The sequence below is a fragment of the Typopeltis vanoorti genome, chromosome 23 (genome assembly GCF_054136105.1).
Source record: "Typopeltis vanoorti isolate ZY-2024b chromosome 23, IOZ_Tvanoo_1.0, whole genome shotgun sequence".
NCBI classification, from domain to species: domain Eukaryota; kingdom Metazoa; phylum Arthropoda; class Arachnida; order Uropygi; family Thelyphonidae; genus Typopeltis; species Typopeltis vanoorti.
The window spans coordinates 59,602,903-59,624,923 of record NC_143571.1 but is presented as its reverse complement, the minus strand read 5'-3'; the positions used below and the strand labels follow the sequence as shown (position 1 = coordinate 59,624,923).

At 35.8% G+C, this 22,021-nt stretch overlaps 1 protein-coding gene across 1 annotated transcript in view; it reads left to right on the top strand.

Moving 5' to 3' along the window:
- Window positions 1–22,021, top strand: part of LOC150093890 (sodium/potassium-transporting ATPase subunit alpha-like) — a 315,026-nt gene that overhangs the window by 191,791 nt on the left and 101,214 nt on the right. The window contains exons 14-15 of the mRNA XM_090412547.1: window positions 6,575–6,676; window positions 13,875–14,029. Coding sequence (XP_090268673.1) covers window positions 6,575–6,676; window positions 13,875–14,029 — 257 coding nt within the window. The remainder of the gene's footprint in view (window positions 1–6,574; window positions 6,677–13,874; window positions 14,030–22,021) is intronic.

Sequence of the window (22,021 nt, the reverse complement as noted above, 5' to 3'; positions counted from 1 at the left end):
AGAGCTTGCAGGATTATTTAAGTAGGCTGATACTATAGGCAAAACATAATAAATGCAATTGAATAGGTAAATGTTAAAAAATTATGAAGTTGTGATTTCTCATCTCTTCCTTTTACCCTCTTTTACCTTGCGGTGTCGAGGGTTTATTAATCATCGGACCTCAAACTGTTCACAGGATAAGGTGGTCAACCCTGTGCCCTGGTGTATCCTATGTCTGTTGAGTTCTCAGGCTGGTTTGCCTGCTTTGCAGGATGATAAACTGGGGGAAAAAAACCATACTGCCCACACCCAAGACCGGCTAACTTGGCTATGGCTGAGGTTTTTTGGAAGCTGAGGTTGCAATGGTTGTGATGTGTTTATGCCAGAAGCCTGATGTCGTGGTAATTCCGAGAAGAGAAATTTCGTCTTGTTTGGGGATTTGAGTGTTATCTGAGCCCCCCATCGGAGGATGTTTTGGAGGTCTGCGTTAAAGGAAGTTGTGGTTGATGTTCTGTGGGTTGAAGTGTGTTGTGTAGGGTAAGGTTTATCAAATGAAAGGGAGAAGTGTGATGTGCTGTCATCTGCAAAACTGTGTATTGGGTTGGAGGTCAACTGAAGTAGGTCAGTGATGTATAGAAGGAAGAGGGTCTGTGTGAGAACTGAACCTTGTGGAACCCCAGCATTAGTTGGATAGTGGGAGGATAGGAAGCCATCTACCATTACACATAGTGGGCATCCAGACAGAAAGCTGGCAATCCATCTGCAGGAGTCCTGAGACAGTCCAAATGATGGACGTTCTTAGTAAGCCTTTGTGCCAGACCCGGTCAAAGGCTTTAGAGATATTGAGTGCAACTACTTGGGATTTGCCAAATTTTTCCATGGTATATGTCCAGAGATGGGTGATATATGAGAGCAGGTCATCTGTTGATCGGCATCAGTGGAATTCGTACTGGTGGTCGCTTAATAGCTGGGTACCTTCAAGGTAGAGTAGTAGTTGAGGATTGATGGTTTTCTCCATCACTTTAGATAGGATTGAGGTGAGTGAGATAAGGCGGTAGTTAGATGGCAGCGATTTGTCTCCCTTTTTGGGAATGGGTTGAATATAGGCCAATTTCCAGGCTTTGGGATATATACCAGTGGAGTAAGATAATGTGTACAGATGGCATAGGATACGAGTCAGTTCTGCTGCACAGACCTTCAGGACAATTGGAGGAATGCCATCAGGGCCAGGGACTTTTTTTGTGTATAATTTGGATCATAATCAGGTTTATGATCACTTTCTGGCAAAAGGATACAGGGGGCACTGTATGTTGGGCAGTTGGAATGACTGGGGGGGGGGGGGGGCATTTGCCATTGTAGGTTATGCATGCATTGCAGGCAAAGTGTGAAGCCAGGAGATTAGCTTTTTATGTGGGTGATGTTGCAATTGAGCCATTTGGGTATGATGGGGATTGGAGTACTGTAGGGCAAAAGTTGTGACCAATTGCTTTGGCAGGAGACCAAAAGGCATGGCTGACGCTAGGACATGCTGCAAGTTTCCTGCTTTTTGCCCTTTCAAATTCTGTTTTGGAAGCATTGATAATTTTTTTGCATCTGTTTCGGACTTTAGTATAGGCACTGAAGGAGGACGAAGTTCTTAATTTGAGCCAATTGTGGTATGCCTGGTTTTTCATTAGTACAGCCTTGGCACATCTTTTGGAGAATCAGATTTAGATAGGGGACGGCAGATCAGTGTGGTGTGGGGACTGTATGTTATCATGCCAGTGAGAATTACTTTGGTAATCCTCAATCCAAACATATGCACCGAACACATCACCAAATTACTTTGGTGATGTGTTCGGTGAATATGTTTGGATTGGAAGACTGCAAACAACCATGTCCAACCATGGGAATGAAGCATAGTAGTCTCGGAGGCTGTCCCATTTGCCACTGTTATAATGCCAGACTACTCTTGTGCAGGTGTGACTGTGTAAGCATTGTTGCATGGGGCAGGAGATGAGCACTAAGTTGTGGTCAGAATTACCTAGGGGGGCTCACTACATTCACTGTATATTTGGAAGGATTATTGGTAAGGAAGATATCTAGGGTATTTGGGGAGTGATTTGGGTTATCTGGTATTCTGGTTGGCTTGTGAACTATTTGTCTAAGGTCTAAGGTGATGGCAAATATTTCGGCGTCTCTACCTGCAGGATCTGTACAACTGGAAGAGGAAAGCCAGTTGGTGTTATGGACATTAAAATCACCTAGGAGGATGATTTTACTATTAGGATAGTAGGACTGGAGGAAATCAACTTTTGAGGAGAGGAAATTAAAGAGCTCTGAGTGGTTGGTGGTCTTCGGAGAGCGATAGAGACAGCAGATGAATCTTACTGAGTGAGGGAGGGATATTTTTAGCCAAAGAAGGTCAAAGTTGGTCGATTCTAGGTTAGGTGCTCTCTGGCAGGGTATGTCAGAGCAGATATATGTGCACACACCACTCTTGGGTCGAAAGGAGTTAAATAGTGAATAGTTTGGATGGTTGAGATGGGTGGTGCTGGGGGAAGGTGAAATTTGAGGTTCTGTTAATAGTAGGTGGGGTTTGGTTGACTGTAGATGATAGTGAACGCTATTGAGGTTGGAGTTGAGACCATGTTGGTGTAGTGGATATGCAAGGGCCTGTGGGGCATGGCTTTGACCGCAAGGGTCTTGCATGTTTCCTATGCAGTGCCTGCATACTGGTCTCCTTCAATGCAGATTTCAACTTTGGAAAAAGGTAAAATTTGCATGGAGCTAAGTCTGGCGAGTAAGGTGAATGGTCCAACACTGGGATCTTCTTATCAGCCAGATAGTTTTACAGACAGTGCACAGTGGGTTTGAGCATTGTCCTGATGAAGAATCCAAGCATTGTTCTTCCACAGATCGGGTCTCTTCTTCCTCACTCATTCTCTCTCTCTCAGCTTGGCCAGAACCTCAAGGTAATAATGTTGGTTAACTGTCTGACCCTCTGGTACCCATTCAACCATTATCATGCCATTGATATATAAAAAAAAAAAAATTATCAGCATTGCCTTCATTTTTGACTTGCTCATTCTTTTTTTTTTTTCATTCTCAGTGACGTGTGAGTTTTCCAGTGCATCGATTATCTCTTTGTTTCTGGATCATACTGGAAAATCCACGTCTCATCGCATGTGGTGATCTTATCCTGCAAGTATGGCTTCGCTGTCACTTGTTCCGTGATGGCAGTGCAAATTTGTTTCTGGATGTCTTTCTGCTCCTAACACAAGTTTTTGGGAACCATTTTGGTGCAGACTTTGTTCATGTTCAATTGCCCATGCAAAATTTGTTGTACAGTCTCCTTATCAATGTGCACCATGTCTGCTATCATCCAAATGCTTAATTCGTGATCTTTGTTTTTTTGACAATTTCATTAATTTTCGCGCTGTTTTGTTTGGTTGCTGCCATGACAGGGCGATCTGGTTATTCGTCATCTTCAATGTTTTCTCGATCTTCAGCAAAGCGTTTGTACCATTCAAACATTCACGCATGTGACAATACATTATCACCATACGCCTCCTGGAACAGTTTAAAACATTTGGTCTTCGATTTCTTCAATTTTACAAGGAATTTGAGATTAATGCGCTACTTGAGTTTAACATTAGACATTATTCTGGCAAAGCAACTTCACACGTGTTTCTTTTATATCTGCCTACAGACTAACTATGAGCAACAGCAAATGATGCTTATCTCAACTGCTTCCAGAAGCTTCAAGGTCATTCACGTCGCAAGCACATCCCACTGCTACGTGTACACGATTCACAGTGCACCTTCTCTCATTATTTAATAGCTTCACCTCATACCAATTTACATTATCTTGAATCACTTATTTTTTCTGTACCATCTCATCTCTATAAATAAAATGAAGTTCATTTTGACTGATGAAGGCTGGCTTCAGAAAAGATTCTTTTTGCCCTGAGAGATTACTGTTAATGATGTCTCAACTAAGTTTATGGGATCTCGAGCAAATGCTTTTAACCTCAAGATGAGGGTACTATGACAAGTTCAGTGCTCTTGTTAATAACTCCGTCTGGTTTGCTAAGTTCTGGTGTATCCAATTTTCAACCAGTAAGCTGCAGGTTTGAATCCCACCATGAGCATGGGTGTTTGTAATTGTCTTTAGGTTCAAGATGAATGTCATTGCTTAGTGTAGAAACCACCTCACTTATTGGAGGCCTGAACTGGCTTAGAAAAAGTTCTGTGTTTGGTCTCTAGAGCAGGGTTTCTAAAATATGTAAGAAAATAAAATTAAAAAAAAAAAAATGCAAATAAACATCTTAGCCCACCCATGGTACTAACATACTTTAGGTCTAACTTTTCATGGGTGGAAGTTACCTTAAAAAAAAAAAAAAAAAAAGATATTTAATTAATGGTTAGCATTTTCATGATTTATACCAGCATCTTAATGCAAAAACACTTTGTCATCACGGTATGCGAACAGCAACAATTAATTAATAAGATTAAAATTGCAATGAGCAACACAAAGAACTAAAGAACCTAATTTGGCACCATCTATTTTATAAGTATTAATTTCATCTTAAAATGACTGTCTTCCAAATTTTTGATAAATTGTCATATTTGAGGTTTATAGAATGTTTCATAAATGCTTGTAGTGACTTCTATTTTGCATCTAATTCTGCATGTCCAAGGCACAGTCTTCCAGTCTCAACTTTGCTATAATGATGTTAGAAAAAGTACTTGCTCTCAGAGGCAGGTATCAGCAGATCTTTCTGTCTGCACATAGTAAGTTAGGTCACAATGTAGAGTACGAGGGTGGTCTGAAAAGTTCTCGGCCTTGACCATAGATGACACCTATTGGCACGATTTTTTTTTTCTAAGTTGGTACATCTATCATAAGCATCCATGTGAAATTGCAAGCCATTCTATCAAGTAGTTTGTTTTATACAGCTGTATAAAGCAAAAGTGTTGTCTGTATCCCTTGAAATGGATAAAATTAAGTATTGTGCAGTTATAAAATTCTTTGTAAAAGAAGGTTTAACGGCAAAAGAAATTCATTCAAAGTTCATAAAAGTTTATGGTCACTCTTCTCCCCTTCGTTTTCGACAATTAAGAAATGGGCTGCTGAGTTTAAACATGGCCATACCAGCCTTGAAGATGATCCACATGAAGGATGTCCAAAAAGTTTAACAACACCAGAAATCATCGATCAAGTGCATGATATGTTATTGGATGACCAACGAGTCAAAGTGCATGAAATTGCTGAGACTATAGGCATTTTAAAAGAACGTGTAGGATATATTTTGCAATGTGCTTGGAGTGTTTTAACAAGAATAAAAACTGATTTTGTACATTGATTTTTTGCTATGGATGAGACTTGGATTCACCATTACACACCAGAATCCAAAAAATCCAGTCAAAACAGTGGACAGAAGCCGTTTGTTCAGCACCAAAGAAGACAAAGTCGGTTCCATAAGGAGGAAAGGTTATGGCATCGGTGTTTTGGGATGCTAAAGGCATTTTGTTTATTAATTATCTTGAAAAGGGTAAAACAATAACTGGGAATATTATTCCAATCTTTTAATCAGACTAGATCAAAAAATTGATGAGAAAAGACCTGGTTTGCAGAAGAAAAAAATCTTTCATCAGGACAATGCACCTGCCCAAAAAAGTTTTGGCAATGAGAAAAATTAAGGGATCTGCACTATGAATTGTTGGAACATCCACTCTGTTCCCCAGATTTGGCTCTCTCTGACTTCTATCTCTTCCCAAAACTAAAACTCTTCCTCGCTGGTCAGCGTTTTTCTTCGAATCAAGAGGTGATTGCAGCTGTAGAGGGGTATTTTGCAGATCTTACTGAGAACCACTACAGGGATGGGATAATGACACTGGAATAAATGTATTAGTCTTAAGGGAGATTATGTTGAAAAATAAAAATAATTTTGAAATTATAAATTCGTTTTTTCATTGTTAATCCAAGAACTTTTCAGACCACCCTCGTACTTCATGTATTCCTAAAGGGTAGTTTGTCCTTAATTGAATTACTAATTTGATATAAGATTTGAATGTGATGTGGACCTTTGCTTCTATCTGTTAAGCACTGGTTATCTTTTCAGGTGTTCCTGATTGCTGTGGTCTTGTTCATTTGGGAAATGAATGGGGTTTTTAGTATTTTATCTATTTTTTGGAGATTATTGGCATTGACTAAAAAGTTTGAGGGTCGATAAGTTCATTGAAACAGAGCCCTGGTCCTGTGTGTTAGTGTTTGTAGGATAGTGTATATTTGGACCGGATAATTTTTATTAGCGTCATGGTTATGTCTAAACACTCGTACATATTCCTCTTTCTCCAAATTATATGCAAATTCTACAATTTTAGTAATTTTGATTTGTATTTGGCTCTCAGGAACATATCCCAAACTTATATTAATTTATTTATACTTATAGCTTAATTTTGCTGTTTGTAGAACTGAATTTAGCAGCCTGCTAAATAAAATTTACTATTCAGAACTTATTCAGTAAGACTAGTTCATTATTAAAGTACTTTGAACATTTTTTTTTTTTTTTTTTTTTTTTTTTTTTTTTTTTTTTTTATATATATATAGGTGTTGCTATGGGCATTGCTGGAAGTGATGTAAGTAAACAGGCAGCAGATATGATCCTTTTAGATGATAACTTTGCATCAATTGTAACGGGAGTGGAAGAAGGTAACTTATATTCACTATTCAAGTAAACATAAATAGGTTAAACTATCACAATATTTGGCTGTGATATAATGGTCAAACAATTGACTATCTTTACTTTTTATAGTTGCTGAAGAATTCAAGTGATATGCACAATTAACTTATAATTTTTGGATTATACTCTCAAAAAGTGTTTCAGATATTATGCTTGTCTAAAATACTATTGTATAGTTTGCAGTCAAATGACAATTAATAATAGTTCATTTGCTCTATTTTTCATATCTCTGGTTTTTTCAGCTCTTGCGTTTTGATTTTCTAATGATTGAAACTATAAGGCATTTTATATAATACACACCTGGATATGTCAGAGAATGTATTTTATCCTTTGGAGAATAGATGAGAGTTCCTAGTTTGTGTTGTTTAAAAGTGTTTTGAAGATTATAGTTATATAGAATAACTGAAATTCTTGTATATAGAATAACAAGAGAACGCTATTGCATCAATAGATTTCTCCTAGAGACTAGAAGAAGGCTATTGATGCAATGTTTTATGCCAGGAGAGAGAGACTGGAGGTAAACATTAGTCCAGGCAGAGAGATCTGTGTGGTGATTTGTGTATTATTGAGGGTAAGTAGGCAAGTTGAGATCTCTTTTGTGAGAGAAAAGGCAAGACTGTTTTGGTAGCATTTGAACATGACAAAGTTGTTCGCAGCCCATTCAAGTTTAAGCCACTGGTTGTAAATCTTTCAGCCTGGAATGTCACAGAACATAAATTTAGTTGAATTTCTATCACCTCTAAAAGTTGGAACTTTTAGAGGTGATTGAAAAAAAAAACAGCTGTGACACTTTTCAACATAATCTCCCTTTACCTCAATACACTTTTCACATCTTTGAATTAACATTCTGTGCTCTTGAAAAAATAGTCTGTACTTTTGTCTGCAAATTTTCTTCCTCAAAGGTCTTTCTTCAGTTTCGAGAAGTAGTAGTCACTGGGTACTTGATCTGGGGTGTAGGTTGTGTGTTCAATCTCCTGGAAACCACAGTCCTTCACTGCAGCCTTCACAACAATAGCTGTATGGACTGGAGCATTATTGTGAAGCAGACAAACACCATGACTTATCATTCGTGTCTCTTCTCCTTTATGGTGTTGTGCAGGAAGGAAGCATAACATTCTGCATTCATGGTGATATTCCTTTCCTTGAAGTCAATCAAGAGATTGATTCCCTGCTAATCCCAAAAGATTCTTATCATGATTTTCTTGGTGGACTGGGTGATCTTGGCTTTTCTCGATGGTACTTTGTCTGGTATGCACCACTCCATGGATTCCTTTTTGGAAAGAGAGGATCATAATAAAGGACCATGGTTTCATCCCAGGTGACAATGGATTCAAGCACTTCTCTCTGATTCCCTTGGTAAAGCTCTAAACACTTGCGGGGAACAGGGCACCCACCTTGCACTGACCTTCGTCATGTGAAGCTTCTTGTGAATGATGCGAAAGTTGTTATAAAAAGCACCAACCTTGCTGAGATTTCTTTTAGCTTCAGCCATTTGTCATTGCGCAGTTCCACCTCAACATTTTACTCAGTCATCAATTTTACTCAGTATCCAATCGCTGTTTGATAGCACTTGGAGAAAGCTTTTCTTTGGTGAAAAACTGTATCACATTGCTGTACTTAGGTTTTAACATTACAACCATTTAGCGTGCCATGTGTTAGTCAAACGAGTGCCTCCAACTGAATGACTCAGGTAAAGAGTTGAAACTTGTATTCTTAGCTTCCCATAGATGGTACTATCTGTCAGGCCAGAAACTTTTGGAACCTATTATTATATGCACTATCAGCTATTGGAGAATAGCCAGTAGATATTCAAAAATAAATTATCTAATGAACTATTTTTATTAGATATATATTTATATATCTTTATTTTATAAATATAAAAGTGTTTAAATACATATTTAAACATGAATGAATGATGAGTATTTGTCAGTATAACTTTCAAAATTGAGAAAATTTAATGCAATTTTTTTTTTTTTTTTTGTTAGTTTGGATTGTTAATGTGTGTGTCTGTTTCACAGCTTTCTTTGTATAATCTTTCCAGAAGAAAATAAGTTATGTAACACTGGTTTTTTCCCACTGAATCCTGTGTTTTCTAGATAATGCATGGCTTGCTAAACCAGATTTATTGAGCTCTTTATGTGAAATATATTCTTGATGTTCTTCTAGATGAATTTGTGCAGAACAGCCAGTCTGTCAATAATAGCAAAAAACACAAAAGCAGGGAATTCTGTAAACTTCAGGATAAGAAAGAGGAGGATATTTGGCTTTAGGAGAGATAAGGAAGGTGTTAAGTTTATGAACTAGACAGAAAGACTTAAGTCAATCTGTCAAAGCGGTCTTGCCATCCAAACCATAACAAAAAAAAAGTCAATATAACTTCCTAAAACAATTTTGGGAAGTTATATTGACTAATATTCAATATAACTTGGAGTTAATTGTTTTATATTTAAAAATATTTTATTGTAATTTATATTTGGATATCTATTAATGCAGATGGAGCTGTTCGTCTGCAGCCGATAGCGCATATAATATCATGCACTTTCAATTGAATTGATGTTCTCTTTTTTGTAATTGTTTACCTGTAATTCTATTGATGATGGCTATGAAACAGCCAAAACTACAAATAAAATAATTAAATTAATGTGTTTCCATTATTAATTAGTTATGAATTTTTCCACTTATGGTCTTGGATATCTTAGATCAAGAGTAGGTGATAGGGCAGAGGCTTGAGGCACTCTAGCATTAGTGATGAAACTTGAAGAGAGGGGAGCCATCTACCATAACTAGCAGAAAACTACCAGTGAAAAAGCTGGCTACTCAGTTACAGAGTGTGGTAGGGAGACCCAAGAATGGCAATTTGTTTAGCAGGCCTTGATACCTTGTAAAGAGCGACAGAACAAGTTTTCTCTAAACCTTTCCATGGCACATGTCCAGAGGTGGATGATGTAAGCTATGAAGCCAGCTGTGGATCTTGATTGGCTGAATCCATACTGGTGGTCACTGATTAATTGATGGGCCTCTAAGTAGTAGAGCAGTTGGCTATTGATGGCTTTCTCCATTATTTTGGAGGGTACTGAGGTGATGGCATTTGGTTGGTAGTTTGACCGTAGACTTCCGACATTTTTTGAATAGTATATATGATACTTACCCAATGCATTTGGATGTTGAAAACCAACAGGAGGCATACACTGCTTGGATTCTGGTATGGTGGGAGGTGATATCCGTTGGCCATCTCTGCGGTAGTTTTGAGAAAAAAGCGATACTAAGAGGTCAGTGTTATCTTTGGGTGAAGTAACAATGTGCCATCAGGAGGAGGGAAGAGGTAGAAGTGCAGGAGAGCAGAAGTTGCCTTATTCCAATGGCCTTAGTGTGGAACCAGAAAGCATGCTTCTGTTTGAATGGGAAACAAGCTTTTCACTGTTGGTCATTATGAAATCAGATTTGGATCTGCTAATAACTGTTGTAATAGATATGGTATGAATGTCAGCAATAAAAAGACAAAGACAATGAAAATAGGCAGAATCATTGAAAATGTCAACTGTGTTGTGAATGGAGAACCTGTGGAACAAGTAAAACATTTCAGCTACTTAGGCATGATTTTTACTGAAGATGGTAAATTAAATAAGAAATAGACAACAGAATCAGCAAAGCTGGTATATTGGGAAGTCAATTGAATAAATTCGTATGGAATAAGAGAGAAATTAGTCGGAACACTAAATTAGCTGTATACAAGACAGTGTTCAAACCAGTTTTAACTTATGGATCTGAGAGCTGGGTCAGAAGTAAAACACTTGACCAAAGACTAGAGACCCCAGATATGAGAGTCCTGAGAAAGATTATAGGTGTGAACACATGATATCAATGGCAATATCATATTAAAAATGAGGATATTAGGAAAGAACTTGACATTGTCAGCATCCAGGAATGCGTTAGCAGAGCTAATCTCAGGTGGTATGGTCACTTAAACAGAATGGGCAAGGAAAGATTAGCAAAACAAGTGTTCTCTGCCAGGTTGGCAGCAAAATGACCCAGAGGAAGACCAAGATATAGGTGGATTGATACGGTACAAAGTGCCTTAGACGATAAAAATATAAGATCTGATAATGTTGGAGTCTTAACAAGTAACAGACTGATTTGGAAGGAAATTGTAGATAGGAAGTTAGTAATGATGTAATTTTTATCATGTAGTACTATCATATCCTGTACACCCCTTGTTTATATATTTTATAATGAAATATAACAAATATATTTGCTACTGTAAACATAACCTATTATACACATATATACATGCTCTATTTTCTCATTGACATAGAAAATTGACATCTATTTCTATCTGACATGGTAAATTTTCAAATGATTAAATAATTGAAAAAGAAAATTGTTAAAAAAATTGATCGTGTAAGACGGACATAAGACGAATTAAAATGCCATATTTAATTTTTAAATATATATTATTAATTTCTTCTATAAAGAGCCACTGACCCCTAGACCGCCTGAACGCCCCCAAATGCTGTGATCCCACTATAGCCCCCTAGAAGGCTTCAGCGCCCACTGGGGGGGTGGTACCGCCCACTTTGGGAAGCTATGCTCTAGACTCTAATACCTTATTGCCCACCATCTATACTGTTTTTGTTCTAATTTATCTGTGAATAGCCCCTAGAAGGCTTCAGCGCCCACTTTGGGAAGCTATGCTCTAGACTCTAATACCTTATTGCCCACCATCTATACTGTTTTTGTTCTAATTTATCTGTGAATAATTATATAAGAGCTTGTTACTCTCTAGCTTTGATGTAGGAAAGTTTTTTCACGAGAGGTCAAGCCAGTAGTGTTAATCGTTGATCAAATTAGTGTGTCTTTAGCTAGCATACTATGTAGATTGTAATGTAGCTGTTTCTTTTTATATGTATGTGTACTTCAGATGACCTTGATATGAAGGTTGAAATGTCAGGTGATTATTTTATTTGATAATAAACAAGTTTCACTATAACATGATAGTTGTTTTCATAATTTTTTAATAATAAATTAAGAAAATACTGTAATGTTTTTGTGTATTCAATTAAGAGTGAAAATCTATTTTTCCCCCAACTTACTGGATAATGGAGGAGGGGAATTAGATGCCTTATATTAATGCTTCCTTATAGAGAGGAGTCAAGGCCATTTTAACGCTATCTAACTTTTGCATACTTGAGGACAAGCTTGGCCTCTAGCCAATCAGAGATAGCTGGCCCAAGGCTATCCTAATTATAAGCAGCATCTGATGAAGAGACGACTGGCGTTTGTCGTCATTTCATGGTCTCTGACACAGTGTTGTTGTTGTCTGAAACAATATGGATTCTACAGTCAATTTTTCTTAAGTTTATGGGATGAAAAACTTCATTTTCTGGGAAAAAAATTCATTTACCTGTGCCAGAGATTGACTAATTTGAACTGGTTAAAGTATGGCTTAAAAAAAGTTCCACCAGTCAGCAACTAGACTAGAACGTAATACGAGCTAATGTCATATATGCTTTAAATATGATTATCAACTCTGAAATGCTCAAGGTTGGCCATACATCACCATCATATCTTCTCTTAAACTCTCGCACTGGAATGCACTCGCCACTTCAACAAGCAAACTGTTCTACTCTCTCTGTGCTCTGTGAGAGAAATATCTAACTCTCCACTTTCTTAACTGCGCACATACATATTCCATGGATGCCTTCCCACTATTCTCTTCCCACCTTCCATATAATAAATCCCATCACCAAACATCATGTTTTCAGAAATTTATAGACCTTTATCATATCATGTCATATATCATTGCCGACCTGGTTGGCCAAGTGGTTAGTGCATCTGCTCTCCAGCCAAAAGGCTGCATGTTTGAATCATGCCGTGGGCACAAATGTTTGTGATTGTCTCTGAAAATACTAGTGGTGTTGGTTGGCAGTAGATGGCATTGGTGTAGATGTTGACTGTAGTTGCAGTTCGTTGTAGCTGGTGAATTGAGTGGTGGAAACAGAGTTGTAGAGTAGGTAGCCTCCCTCAATGAGTCTTTGACCTCCCTAGAGGTGAGGTGTCATGTAATAATAATAATAATATGAAAAGCTGTTGCATAAATTGGTGGATATGGGATTAGAATAAAAACTGTTAACGTGGATAAGAGAGTGTGGCTGATAGTTATCAAAAAGTAGCATATGGAAGGATGTGAATCTGCCATATTTAAGGTAATCAGCTTCTTGGACCATTGTTCATTTTTTACATGATATTGGAAGCACTTGATGAGATGTTCATTTTAATTTGTTGATGCTGCAAAGATAGACAGGGTGATCAAGGATGTTATTAATATCCAGCACTTACAGAATGATTTGAATGGTGTCAATTGAGTGTTATGCTCTTTTTATGATTGTGTTTGAAGAAACCAGTGAGGCTTGGGGTTTTGGCATTATGATGGATAGTAAGTTGAATACTTCACATTCAAACTTTATTTGCTAACACACACTTGAATAAAGGATTAAACAATAATAAATTAAACTTCAAATTTACATTGAAGTTCAAAGTTCACATAGCAAAAATTGCAAGTACAACTCAGAGAATACTTGTGATGCTGAAATGAACATTGATGTAAAACAGTTAATGGATTATGGATGGCACATGTTCTACCCACTTAACCTTTGGGTCTAAGAGTTAATTATAATTAGGATCATAAGCAATATAGGATCCTAGTTTAACAACATAATATAATATAACTAATATAACAACACTCTTGTTAAATGATGGACAGAACACCACTTTTGCTATATTAAAACTATTTATATGAATTTGTTCCTGTTGATGTTATAAATAGAATATAGCTTTTATCTAGTTTTTTTTTTCCACTAGAGGTCAGGTCAGTAGAATAATGGTTGATTAACTCATTGTCACTTTGGCTTACCATTTAAAATGTAATATAGCTTGTCTTTGTGTGTGTGTGTGTGTGTGTGTGTGTATACTCCAGATGATGACCTTCATATGAAGGTCAAAACATTGGGAAATTAAAGTAATTATTCCTAACACATTTGTAGTCTCCATAATTTTACTGAAATGAATTGGATAAAGAGAAATGCAGTGATGTGATCGATTTTTATTATTTTTACAAATGTTCTGAATAAATTGTCGAAAATTTGAATTAACAAACTGTCTTTAATTTAGGACGTTTGATATTTGATAACCTGAAAAAGTCCATTGCCTATACTCTTACCAGTAATATTCCTGAAATTTCTCCATTTCTGCTGTTCATCTTGGCTGATGTACCCCTACCACTAGGAACAGTGACGATTCTGTGTATTGACTTAGGTACCGATATGGTAAGTATAAATATTTTGAATTATAAGAATAAAATTGATGATGGTACAGAGTATGCGTCATATGCTATTTATTATGAAATTATTATATTACGTATTCTTTCTCTATACAACTATTTCAACAGAAACTGTCAGGTCAGGCAGATCAAATCTCCATTTCTTTCTATCTCCCAAATTCTTCCTTTGTAAACACTGTACCAGTTCAGGTTTCTTTTTCCTAGGTCTTCTCTTATCTGGTCTTTTCCTAAAATTTCATTTCTTATATTCTTCTTGGTATTCTTTTGAAATTCATTCTCATTAAATGTCCAAACCACTTCAAGCGTGAGTTCATAAGAATTTCTTGAATGCTTTTTAGTCCTGATCTATTTCTACTGTCCATTTCTTATTCTGTCTTTCAATTTGATTGCTTGTATTCATGTCTCTTTTTCTTAGTCTTCCTGTTTCTGTTGCATAAGTCAAAATTTGCAAAAAAGTAACTTTTGTTAATGAAATGCTTGCACTTAAGTGGGACCTCACTATCCCAAAGTAGACTACTTACATTGTTAGAAAAAAGTTTGACTCAGTGAAATCCTCATCATAATTCGGGATGTTTGGTATCTGATAATGAAAAAAGTCCATTGCCTCTTACCAGTAATCATAAAATTTTCCCTGCTGTTCCCTGTTTCCACTATAATTTAAAACCACTCTCTCACTCTTTCTGCTATTAATATATAATCCACAGTTCTGCACCACACTGCTCCATTTGTCCAGTTTCTTCTGCTGTTCTGAATGTGTCAAAATCACCACATCATCTGCAAACATAGCTGTTTCTCCTTTCTAGTCATTACCATATCTAGGACACTATTAAGAGAAATAAATAAGACTTACTGGTGAGAACACAAAACAGATGAGCAAGTCAAATAAATAAACCATAGAGAAGTTATCATAGATATAATTCTTAAACAACAATCTAGAAAGTTTTTGAACACCTCCAGAGAATGTCCTCTCCGAGATTACCAAACGTTACCATGAACAGAATCATTGAAGGCAGGAGATCAAAAAGTGGACCAAAAAGGGCTTGGTTCCAGTCTTGAATGAAAGGTCACTCAAGCTTCTGAGAGGTGACCAGGTGCCATAGGTGATGTCATAGGGATTCCACCCATTATCTGATGTCAGATAATGGGTGGAGGACACTATTCATCACCACAGTGAACAGCAGTGGAGATAAGATACTTCCTCGTTGCAGTCCAAATTTAAGTATAAACCACTGAATTACTAAATTTAGTCTTCACACAGAACTTAGACTTGTATTCTTTATCATGGCTATTTCTTCTTTTCTATTCCTTTCTTTTTCCCATTTAACCCAATCAAAGGCTTTTCCAAATCAAGTAATACCATATACACAGGCTCCTTGCAAATTCTCAGTGTCCTTCAATTTACAGCAAAAATCAAATCAACAGTTGATTTCAGTTTTCTGAAACCAAACTGCTCTTCTCTTAAACCTTCATCTATTTTCTTTTATACTTATTGCCATTAACATTTCATAATTCTTTGCACATTGACACAATGTTATTCCTCTGTAGTTACTACACTCCCTTCTTGATCCTCCTTTATATACAGGAACAAAAATCCTCTTGTCCAATTGTCAGGTGTAATGTTGCCACATCATCCTAATCTCCCTTCCAGTAGTCACAAGATTTCCATTCTCGTTTATTAAAAAAACCTGGCTCCTTGTTTCTTTCTCTTCTATTCATTATCCCATATAACTTTTTTGTTCCCATTAACATCTAACTGTCTGTAAATTCAACCCAGCTTTTTATCTTTTCCTCTTTAATTATTTTATTTTGTTTTGTTTGGCTCTTTCTCTGATTATAAACAAATATCATCATTTGATCTAATCTTAATAAGCCTCCAAAAAGCTTCTTTTTTTTTTTTTTTTTTAACTTGACTGCTTCTTTAGCTCTCACATTTCACAAGCACGTTTATTTTCCTTTTCTACTTCCACTTGTTCTTCCACACACACCTTCTTCTGTTCCTACCATTACATCTTGAAAATTTTCCCATTCCTCATCTACATTATCTATAGTTAACTTGTGAGCCTTGAACCTAATCCAAGACTTAAATTCTTGCTTTACTTCAGACTTCAACATCAGTATCTTCAGCTTTCAATCTTTTTTTCTTGCCACATCTGTCTTTCATATACACCTTGAAGGTGGCTATAAGATCTCCATCTAATGCAGCTGAAAGCAAACCTTTGATGTCCATGACACTCCATTCTTTATCAAGGATGAACTCTATTACTGATTTTTGCTCAACTTCTCAGCTATATCTTGTAATTCTGTAGTTTTGTATTTACTGAAACTAACCGTTTTCAATTTTCAGATCATTTCAGATGCCAAATCTAATAACCTTTTCCTCCTTCATTTCTTTGACTAAAACCAAATTTGTTCAAATTTTTCTACTCCTGTGTTTTAAATGACATAAACCTTGTGGAATATACCTGGATAAGCGAGATTTGTTTTCCATTACATTCAAATAAGCCTCATTATTCACTTCTTTACTAATGATAAAACCGACACCAATTTTTGCTTGGTCATTTGCTCCTTTTCCAAGTTAACCCCCACCCCCTCTTAAATTCTTGCTCCTTTTTTGTCTTGCTCAAACCCAAAACATTTAATTTCCTCTCCTGATTGTTCCCATTATCAATTTCCTTTCCAGTCTAGGTCGTTTACTATTTATATCCATCTGGCTTGGATTCTTTTTTTTCTTCATCACCAATTTCCTGATATGTACCCTCAAGGGGTGGTAAGGCTTTGTTTCTTTTTAGCTTCAATAAATCCACTACTGGGCCTGTTGCTGCTTCAGCCTACTAGGTAAGGTTAACACCTGAAGGAGAAGACAGAGATTGAAGGGGCTGGGGAGAAGATTAAGGACCAGTCCACAGATAATGACATATGTATATTACATGAATGAAGTGAAGCATGGTACAGCATCAGGTACCTTGGGTTCACCACTTCCATACTCATTAAAGTGAGCCCTTGATAGAGTATGTTGCATATTATGAAATGTTTTTCAGGGAAAATATTGGTAATATTCCTTATCTTTGTCTTTCTAGTTATAAATTATCTTACTTGCTACTGCTCATGTTAGTTAATCTTTGTAATAAAAATATAACATTATTACTATGCTGATTTAAAAAAAAAAAGTATTCTAATCTTAAAATGTTTTCTCAAAACTTTGATTTTTGACTAAATTCTAAGCATGTGTGCTTTTTGATAGAATAATGCAAATTGTGCTGTTTGTGAAAAATATACAGATATTAGAATTTCAATATTATAAACTTATTTTAATGAAAAAGTTTTACAACTAAAAATTATTCCGAATTCACTAGTTGGTGAAATTTATTAGTTGAACTAGTTTCACCACCTTTAAAAGAGAGCTGGTGGCTTCTTCAGGCTTAGACACATCAAAATACACAAATGCTGAAAAACTCTTACAATTAAAAGTTAATGCTAAGGTAAGCTAATGCTAGACAGCAAACGTAAAAGTGCATAGCATGCATTAGCTGTCTGCAGTTAGTGATAAAGGCGATTGTTGGTGAAATTGAAATCTCTAATGTTGAAAGATTTAATGAGAGATTTCCATATATCACTTAGTATCACTCCTTGGTTTTTATTCAGTGATTGGTGTCAATGGATGACTGCAACAGATTCCTTCAGAAGTCTGGAGTAAAAGTTCTTTTCTAAATAAGGTATCGTTGAAAGGTTCTAATTAACTGCATGGTTGGTATTAGAAGTATGGCTGACCAAATCAGATCTGTCTTTTCTTTTGTGGTGAACATCTTTGACATGTGCCTCCTTTCTCACCTCAAATCCAAAGCTTGTCTGTCATATGTAGGCCAAATCACAAGAGCATAGAATTCTATATACTCCTCAATATTTGTAGAAAGGTGTGCTATCTTTAGGAGACTTCAGGAGGTTATGAACATTTTTGATACAGGGAAATCGCTCATTAAATCTTTCAACATTTTGCCAACAGTCACCTATCACTAACTGGATAGCTAATGCATGCCACACATTTTTGTTTTCTGTCTAACATGAACTTATCTGTTTGCATTGCAAAGTTTTGCAGCATTTAATCAACTTAGTGATCTTTGTATTTATATTTGTTTTGATGTATCTAAGAAGCCACCAGTTATCTTTTAGGTGGTGAAACTAGTTGGCGTATTTTTTTTTAATTTTTTTATTTTTAATTTAGGTAATGATTAATAAATTCCTATGTTCAAGGAATATTATAGACATGGTAAAATAGAATAATTCTTGACTTCTAAACAATATTGATACTTCTTAAAGAGGGGAAAAAATTTTCACTTATGTGTTTTAAATCATATACGAAAAAGGAACCAGTGTATGTTCAAAATTGATTATGATCCTTAGCTTGTAGAATTACTGCAGGCTGTATGTAAAATCATCCAGCTGTTTAATATGAATGATACAACATTGAATGATTAAAAGATGAAGCTGCTACAAATCTCACTTATAATTGAATTAGTGGCAGAAGAATATACTGATAGAAAAATAAAATGGATGATAGGATGCAGATGTAGAAGGGTGAGAAGTGCTAATTATATCAGAATTTTTTCATTCAAAGTTGAACTGCAGCATATAGGACAATAGTAGGATGATAATATAAATTGCAGACTAAATGATCATGCTAATTTTAACAAAGGGAAACATAATTTTGACAATGATCTTATCAGAAGTAATTGTCAAAAAATCAACTACTGTAGTGTTAAGCTGCATTACTCAAACAACTTCTTTCCCTTTCCACTGGAAGGGAAAGAAGTTGTTTGAGTAATATTTTTTACAGTTGGTCAGCAGTGCTTGTTGTCACAAGCATCATGAATAGACAGACCTCTTGTTTGGTCTCCACTATTCAGTTCTGGTGGTGGTAACATCATGCTATTGGGTACATTTTTCACGTCAGGATTATAACCCCTGTTGCACATTGATCAGGTGGCAGGAAGACCTATCAACAACTCATAGCAGACCATTTACATTCTGCTGTGCTGTACCATGTCATTGAGCCTGCTATGAGCTAGGTTGAGACATACATAGAGAATGTCTTATTTTGAATTCCAAGTGACTTCACCAGATATCAACTCACTCTGTGAAATATTCAGTGATGTGCGAGTTTTTTAAACACTTAAATACCCTTTTCTGTTTGAGGACCATGGAATGAATGCCTTGCAAATATCATGGCTACAAATGTATATCAGTATTAAGTATCTAGTGGAATCATTGGCATGATTAAGTACAGGCTGCTCTAAACAATTAGAGCAGGTTAAGCTTATAGATTTTTAAACTAAATATTTCTTCATGTTTCTCTGTCCTTCATTAACTGATAGCATCTTTAGGAAGATTTACAAGGAATATGCAAAAAAAGTTCTAAAATGCTTCAAATGGCCATTATTTTACAAATTGAAAGATAGTGAACTTTCTGTCTATTGCTGTGTAAAACTTGTCCATGATTGCTGGTAGCAGAGGTCTTGAATGTTACATACACAAATTAAGGACTTTCAAGTTATGAGGTATAATTCTTGTGTTTTGTTTAATGTGCTGTGTGGGCAAATTACATTAGAAGACTCTTGGAACATTCTAGCCAAAGTGTTTTCCTCTATGTAAAGCATGGAGGCAGATGGCAGGCTGCAGTGCAATGTTCTACTAGAATGTGTGCAATTAGATCACTTTTTTTCTTTTCTCATGTTTTCAACATTACCTAGGTGCTCTTTTCTTTTATAGATTTCAGAACTTTTACCAGTTTGATCCATGTAGACCTTTCTGCAGGAACAGGGGATCTTGTATACCTCAGAGTATTTATAAAATGGAATGTTGCCTTTATGAGAATGTATACAAAGCTTTGTAAGGTGTAATGGTTTGAAGGCTGTTCTTAATTGATGGTTGTTGATAATTAGTCTGTTTGTCTTCCTGTGTTGCCAATGTACTTGTAAGAAGATTAGTGCCTTTATAATTAATTTCTGGATTAGTTACAGGACGGTTTATCAGGAAATGAATTTTAATAATTTCCTTTAATAACCATTTGGGAAGAACTGGTGAAATTAGATTTTAAGTTTTTTTTTTTCATCATCCTTAATTATATTTAAGGTCCATTTTTTATTATAATGATACCTAATTGTTGCAGATGTTGAAATGAGTTTACATGTATCTACCTATATGAGCTTTGTTTGTTTTCTGAAGATTTGTAAAGTTAATTCCCCCTCCTCCCATTTTTAGCATGAATTTGATTTTTAGATGGCAATTGTTCAGGAAATGTACAAAATCTTTTTTTGGGTACACTTTCAAATAATGAATACCTCTACATATCTCACTACTAGTCATGTTTTTAGCATTGTTTATATTAGGGCTTCATCCTCAACTTGTGATGAGGAGATGATAGAAGTTGAGTCCAATGCCAAACTATATTTTTGATAGTAAAATTTGAGGACAATGATGGAAACAGTGCATGATGTCAGGTGGAAAAGACTGTAAGGATATCCACTGATTCTTCAACTGGAATGATTGTAAATATAAACCATGTTTAAATTGGCCAACATACCTAATGGAGTGAACTTGTATATCTGTAAGTTTCTGTACAAAATGAGTTTTTCGAGAAGGAATTTGAATGTCTAATGCGAGTGTTGAGGAGTTTAAAAACAAGACACCCGATGACTCCTGGGCCGTACAGTGTGCCAGAAGTACATTAAGCTGACATCGACGCATCTGTTCACTCTACTAATCTTTGTAAGAACTCATAGCTGTGATCTCTAATCTTTGATCAAGTGCCTTGTTTCTGACCCAACTGTCAGATTCATAACTTAAAACTGGTTTGAACACTGTCTTGTATACTGCAACTCTAGTATTTTTGGCCAAGTTCTATTATTTCATATAAATTTATTCAGCTAGGTTCCCCACCATATCAGTTTTGCTAATTCTGTTGTCTATTTCTATATTTAATTTACCATCTTCACTAAAAGCTGATCGTAAGTAGCTGTAATATTTTACATGTTCTGTGCATTGAGAATACAACTGAAGTTTTCTGTGTTCCTGCCTATTTTCTTAGTTTCAGTCTTTTTATTACTGGGTGTTCGTGTCAAATTTGTTAAAGCCAAATTCAGTTTAATTAGAGAATCCTGGAAACATACGCTGCATATATTTATAGGTACATATATCTGCATAAAGCAAAGTGCTAAGTTTGATATCTCTGATTCTACAGGTTTAATGCTACTTTCTTTCATAGTGTGATCCATATATATGATGAATAAGAGTTGAGATAACATGCACTCTTGTCTTACACCTGATTTTACATCACATTATCTTCCTGTATTTCATTCAGTTCTAACTGCTGACTTACAACTTAAATATAGACTATGTATTGCTCTCTATGATGTTCCATTTATCCCATATAATTGGAGTGTTTTGAAAAGCTTTCCTTTGGGCACCTTGTCATATGCTTTTTCCAGTTCTATGAAACTAATTAATTACATTAGTTTTATCATTTTTTTTAACTGTTTGTTCTAAAGTAAAAATCTGATCTTTTCACTTGGCCTGAACCCAGCTTATTTCTCTTCCACAATTTTTTTTTTTTTTCAGCTCTTTAGTATGTTTGCACAAATCTTACCGAACACTTAGCAGAGAATTTCTGTATTTCATTCAGTTCTAACTGCTGACTTACAACTTAAATATAGATTGCTCTCTATGATGTTCCATTTATCCCATATAATTGGAGTGTTTTGAAAAGCTTTCCTTTGGGCACCTTGTCATATGCTTTTTCCAGTTCTATGAAACTAATTAATTACATTAGTTTTATCATTTTTTTTAACTGTTTGTTCTAAAGTAAAAATCTGATCTTTTCACTTGGCCTGAACCCAGCTTATTTCTCTTCCACGATTTTTTTTTTTTTTTTTTTTTTTTTCAGCTCTTTAGTATGCTTGCATAAATCTTACCGAACACTTAGCAG